The sequence below is a fragment of the Lolium perenne genome, chromosome 4, assembly GCF_019359855.2.
Source record: "Lolium perenne isolate Kyuss_39 chromosome 4, Kyuss_2.0, whole genome shotgun sequence".
In the NCBI taxonomy this organism is placed as follows: domain Eukaryota; kingdom Viridiplantae; phylum Streptophyta; class Magnoliopsida; order Poales; family Poaceae; genus Lolium; species Lolium perenne.
Window position 1 is genome coordinate 22,676,026 of NC_067247.2, and position 5,530 is coordinate 22,681,555.

At 49.2% G+C, this 5,530-nt stretch overlaps 1 protein-coding gene and 1 long non-coding RNA gene across 2 annotated transcripts; both read left to right on the forward strand.

Moving 5' to 3' along the window:
- Positions 1-416: 416 nt before the first annotated feature.
- LOC127346610 (uncharacterized) lies at positions 417-1,364 on the forward strand. Its single transcript, XM_051372893.2, has one exon. The coding sequence runs from the start codon at positions 417-419 to the stop codon at positions 1,362-1,364; it is 948 nt and encodes a 315-aa protein (XP_051228853.1).
- A 3,078-nt stretch (positions 1,365-4,442) lies between these two features.
- LOC139830819 (uncharacterized) lies at positions 4,443-5,055 on the forward strand. Its single transcript, XR_011744298.1, has 2 exons — positions 4,443-4,725; positions 4,805-5,055. It is a non-coding gene; the product is annotated as an uncharacterized lncRNA (long non-coding RNA).
- The last annotated feature ends 475 nt before the right edge of the window (positions 5,056-5,530 follow it).

A 5,530-nucleotide genomic window follows, 5' to 3' on the forward strand; every position in this document is an offset into this window, starting at 1 on the left:
ATGTATATGTGCTTATTTGTACATGAGAAGTGGCTAGTTAATTAGGCATTTGTCTGGTACAAATAAACATTAGTGCTCAGACAAAAATCGTTTTATATTTTTGGGCATTTTTCCTCATTGTACATGCCCTAATCAGCCCATACATCACAAAAAATTAGGAATTCCCCATTGCATCATGCATGGGCCAGTGGGACTCAGGATGACAATTAGATGCCGACTGGCCGGAGATACGATCGTATAGTTGGCAACTGCCAACTGGCCACCGTTCGTTATTCTACCTCCGGATCGTATCCATGTTCTTGTTGTATGAATCGGGTTCGGATAAAGTATACCGCCATCATAAATATGTTCGACACGCGCAGGCTACCGATCGTCGGCTCGTCGCTAGCTGCAACGTACGTCGATCGACGCTTCCCATGGCGACCGGTGCCAGGAGCGGAAACAACGCGCGGGAGGGGACGCCCGAGAAGCTCCAGAGCGTCGCCGAGGAGCGGTTCCTCGCGGGCGACTTCGCCGGCGCCCTCCGGGTGGCGCAGGATGCCAAGGCACTCTGCCGCATGCCAGTCCCTTCCAGCCTCGCCCACGCCCTCGCCGCCTACGAGGTCCACGCCGCCGCTTCCGGCTCCGGCAGCAGGAACTGGTACGCTGTCCTGGGCTTAGCCTGCCGCGGCGTGACACGCGAGGACATCAAGCGCCGGTACCGGCGGCTGTGCCTCGTCCTGCACCCCGACAAGAACCGCTCCGCCGCCGCCGACGGCGCCTTCAAGCTGCTCCAGGACGCCTGGGCCGCGCTCTCGGCGCGCCACCCGCCTGCTCCTCCTTCCGCCGACCAGAAGCCCAGCAATCACAGCCGACCACCACCGGCCGCGGCCGCGCCCACGGAGGCCGAGAAGCGCCGCGCCAGTCCACCGGCTGCCTCCGACACGTCTTGCAGCCGGAAGCCTCGGCGGGAAGCGCCGCCGCCGCGCACATTCCGGAGCGCCTACTGCGCCCGATGCTATCACGAGTTTCGCGCTCCGGGAGACGAGGATGATGAGGTAGAGTACTGCGGGCGGTGCCAGGAGTGGCTGAGGAACCCTAGGCGGCGTGCTCCCGCCGACGCCGACGTGGAGACGCCGCGGCAGGGCGGATCCCGCAGCTTCTTGTGCCCTGGGGCGTGCACAGTGCCAGGGTGCCGCGGGCAGTACGTGCCGTGCATGCTTGCCGTGGGGATGTGGAAACTCCGGTGCCGGGTATGCGGCCACCAGCCGGGGGGTCCACCAATGGGTCGGGACGATCTATTTGACATGTGTATACAAAGGGCGGCTCAAATCATTTTACAGGAGGGACTTGCTCATTTTGATGAAAGATGCTTCATTAATTAAACTTGTAAAAGTTAGGAGTATCATGACGATGCGATTCAGATCTTACGCCCGATTTCTGTATAACTAGGAGGGGAGATTTATGACTCATAGTGGTTAGCTTAGCAAGATACCAAGTTGATTTTAAGCCATTTTCTTGCCAATTCTTTTCTATTTGGCTTCCTTGTTCCATGGTAGTTGAACTAAAAAAACGTATAAACTGCAATTCTGAATGGAAGCGTGGTAGACATATTAAATCATAAAATTTTATAAAAATAGATATTCCATAAATGCGGAAAGTCACCTTATCTTCCGAGTGCACATGCTCACTTTATTAAAATAACACATTTTAAAATGTCAAAAATGAATAGTAGACTTTCCGATGTCACCTTTTTCACAATTAAAATAACACAATCACCACTCTGTTCTCTCAGCCCCTCCCTTGCGACTAGCTACGTCGAATGTCTCCCTCATTGCGGCTAAAGGTGCACATCCGACATCCTCCCCATCATTTCCTTCATTATCGCACCCACAGTTAAGGAATCCGGCCTCCTCCTCCCGGTGTCCTTCCCCGCGGAACTTGGGAAAAACCAAACCACCTCTCTCTTCTCGCACCCCTCTTCCGCAACCAGCATCGTGGGATGTTTCCCATCCTCACGGCAGCTGAAGGCTGCCTATCGTTGCAACCCAAAAGGTGCACATCCAACCTTCTTCTGAGATTCCTTTCACTCTTCACTGCTGCCGGAGTCCACCCCTCATCGCCGCCCAAAAGGTGCGCATTCGGCATCCTCCCCTCGTCCATTTACCTTGTTGCCGCACCCAAAATTGAGGCGTAGACTTCCACCTCTCAGCCGCCTCCCTCGCGCTTGCTAGTAGATGATGGCAGGGCCAACGAGCTAGTAGCTCTGCCAGAGAGAGTCCTTGCTCACCGCTGCCAAATGACACAAACTCCTTCGCCCGCTGCACATACATGATGAAATGTTCATAAGATTTAAATTTTTGGAAATTACATTACTGGTGTGTCTTATAGTGGCATGCCGACAATTTTTTTTGCAGGGCAATAGTATGTTTGTTGCTAGTGGCACGGGTCTGGCACGCCACTACTGTAATTTTTTGCACTAGTGTTGGCTCTATGCCATGGGAACTTTACCTCCTCATGCGTGTGCGCTACATTGGGCTCCTGCTGACATTGTAGTCCATCAGGCTTCGTAGAGGAGCGAGGTTTGGTGTTGGTGATGTTTTAGTGCTTTACACAAGGTCCTATTCAATAAAAGAATGTTTCTCCATGTTCTCCTCCTCGAGGTGAGGGTGGGGCTGAAAATATGGGTTTCGCTCCTAGCTTTTGCATGCCTGGTCCGCAGCGGGGTGAGTATGATGATGTACACCGGAGTGCATTCTCAACAGCGTTTCAATGGGCTCTGTCCATTTTTCTGCCGACTCTTATAGTCGAAGGGTGGCTCTATGAGATATATCGTCGTTACTAGTTATGACCTTCTTTGTTGGCTCAACTCTTCTTCAACTTCTCGCTAGAATGCCAAAGGGAGGCTTTTCTGCTCTAGGGGAGCGTTTTGCAGCTGCTCTGTCTCAAGTGTCCTAGTCCTCGATGATGGTGTGGATGTCCGCGCTAGCTAGCATGGAAGCGAGCTTGGTGAAAAGGGACATTGCCACGTTGTAGACCCCAGACCGAGGGCCCTCTTTAATAGAATGGGGGCTTGGTTGTAATTTTTCACTTTTTCAGTGGCCCTCAATATAATGTGTCATCACACAACTCATAATGAATGCGGTATCTTGGTCTATCATGACCAAATGTGTTTAAAAAATCCATCTCATTTTCTTCCTAGACTTTTGGATGGATGTAGTAGATTGAGGACTTCTCCTAATTAAATACATGTTAATAAACCAAGGGATCTCTCATTCACTTTTGAAAATATGATCAACATAGACCCTACCTCCCACTACATGTTTAGCTTACAAAATGAAAAATGCGTAACCATTGTTGTCTCGTACTGAAGACATGTTTAAAAAGCAACCCGCGTTATCACCGTCTTTTCAAATTAGAGTAAATTTCAATTTTTACCCTCTAGTTTGATTTTTTCAACGTATTACCCCATTTAATAAATTTTCATCCGTATTACCCATTTAGTGAAAATTTTGCCAGTTTTTACCTCTTTTAAAACTTCGAGATCAATCTGCTACGTGGATGGCGTGCAAATGGCATGCGATTTTGATCTTCTTCCGATATTTTTCTTGCATGCCCGAGTCTGATAGCTGGGATGTCCTAGTTTTGTACTCAAAGTTGGTGCACATATGTACTGCTGCGACGCAGCAGTTGATGACAATCAAGTCGAGGTGGTCGCTAGCGGCCTCAGAGCTAGAAGCAGCGATCCCATACTAAGTGAGTTCCTCCTTTGATGTTGAGCGGTGCATTTGGCCGATGGCTACACCACGTGCAAAGCTGCTGGCAATTCAAATCCTGTAACTAGCAGGCAACAAGAAGATAGAGAGATATGCACAACATTTGAAATATTGGTTAAAGGGTATAGCTGTAGGCTGCTAGAAAGACTATAGCGGGTCTATAGTGCGCTACAGCCCTTCTTTAGCGGGCTAAAGCACGTAGCCGCACATATCTGAAAAACTATAGTTGTCTACTTAAAACTAGTAGCATGTTTTTTTAAGGGAAAGAGCTCGCCCAAAACTTATGAAACAAAAAAGAATTACTCCAAAGTTAGGAAGTTGCTCGGGGTGGATCCATTTTTTTTTACTTTAAGGCGAAATGACGCTTGATGTTCCCGAAGGCTAGCATAGCCACTTAAGCACATATGTGAAATGCGCACTGTTGAAGATACCACGATTTCTCCCTTTCGTAAGTTCGAAATCACGTGGAGAAGAGACCCGCTCTGATTACATCTCAATTCCTATAGTTTTCTAACAAAAGTAGGTACAGCTAAGATAGACAGGACGGTACAAGATACCGATTCCTCCACTTCTTCGCTACATATTTATCTCCGAGCTCTGCTTGCTATTACTCCCAATCAAATTAAAACCTTCGCCTAACTATAGTACTCGTCTTGTGTATCAATTGATCACTGATGTACTATTTATATGGAGCCACCCATCGTTGGGTCAGTGGCACACACACACCATAGTGGCTTCACCAAGAAAGAAAGGAAAAAAAAAATGGCGTCCAAAGCATTCGTAGGGCTGGTGGTGCTTCTCCTGCTGGCCAACGGCGAGCTTGGCCGTGCCACGTTGATCAGCGGCCGTCCCCCGGTTTCTTCTCCGCCGCACCCATCACCATCTGCTGGTGATCCTGGCCAGGCGATGAGCATGAACGCCATGAGCGGATCATCGGCACCCACCACTCTTCCCCACACTACCGGGACCGGTAACGGCACTCAACTTATGAATATGTTAGTTGCTTGCTTATTTGGTTGTACTAACCTTGTTTGTTTGCGATCATTCAGGAGAGAAGAAATCCATCTCTGTCCTTAGCCACCCGCCGGCCGCGCACGTGAGGCGCCCGCCCCTTTTTGAGGCGCCTAGTTCCAACTGATCCCACGCACTGCAGATTCAGTACACACGCCGCCAGGCCGAGCTGAAGATCGAGTCCAGGAATAAAAATATATTATGGATGCAACCCTATAATTCAGAAAAGTATAATTTGTGGAGTTCCCCGTCAAAATTATAAATTCCCGTCATAATTTGTGGAGGTTAAGCTGGCTGCATAATCTGTCGTTTTTCCTAAGGGTGTAACTATTTCTCAGTCGACTAAGAACTAACTTCGTTCTCAGTCAAATAATATCATCAAATCTCTAAGTTGCAACTCATGAGTAGCACGAATCACAATGCGAATTAAATAATGTAGGATTTAACCGAGTGCGAAGTTAGTTCTCAGCTAGCTGAGAACTAGTAATTTCATATTCGTAACGGTGGACAGTGGTATAAAAGGAGGTCGAATTGTTAACAATGGACTACTTACTAGGTAAAGATGGAACGTGCACTGGTGGAAAAACAGGCTTCCGTCCAGCCCCATAAGTTGCGAAGCTGTAGGAACCGCGACTAATGGGACCTTTAGTCGCGGTTCGGGAGGCGAACCGCGACCAAAGGCCTGGGCCCAGGGCGCTCGGTGGCCAGCTGGTGCACGTGAGGGGCCAACCGCGACTAAAGGCCTTCGGGCACCTTTAGTCACG

Excerpts from the sequence above, each read along its gene's own strand:
- LOC127346610 (XM_051372893.2), top strand. The coding sequence starts at position 417 with ATGGCGACCGGTGCCAGGAGCGGAAACAACGCGCGGGAGGGGACGCCC.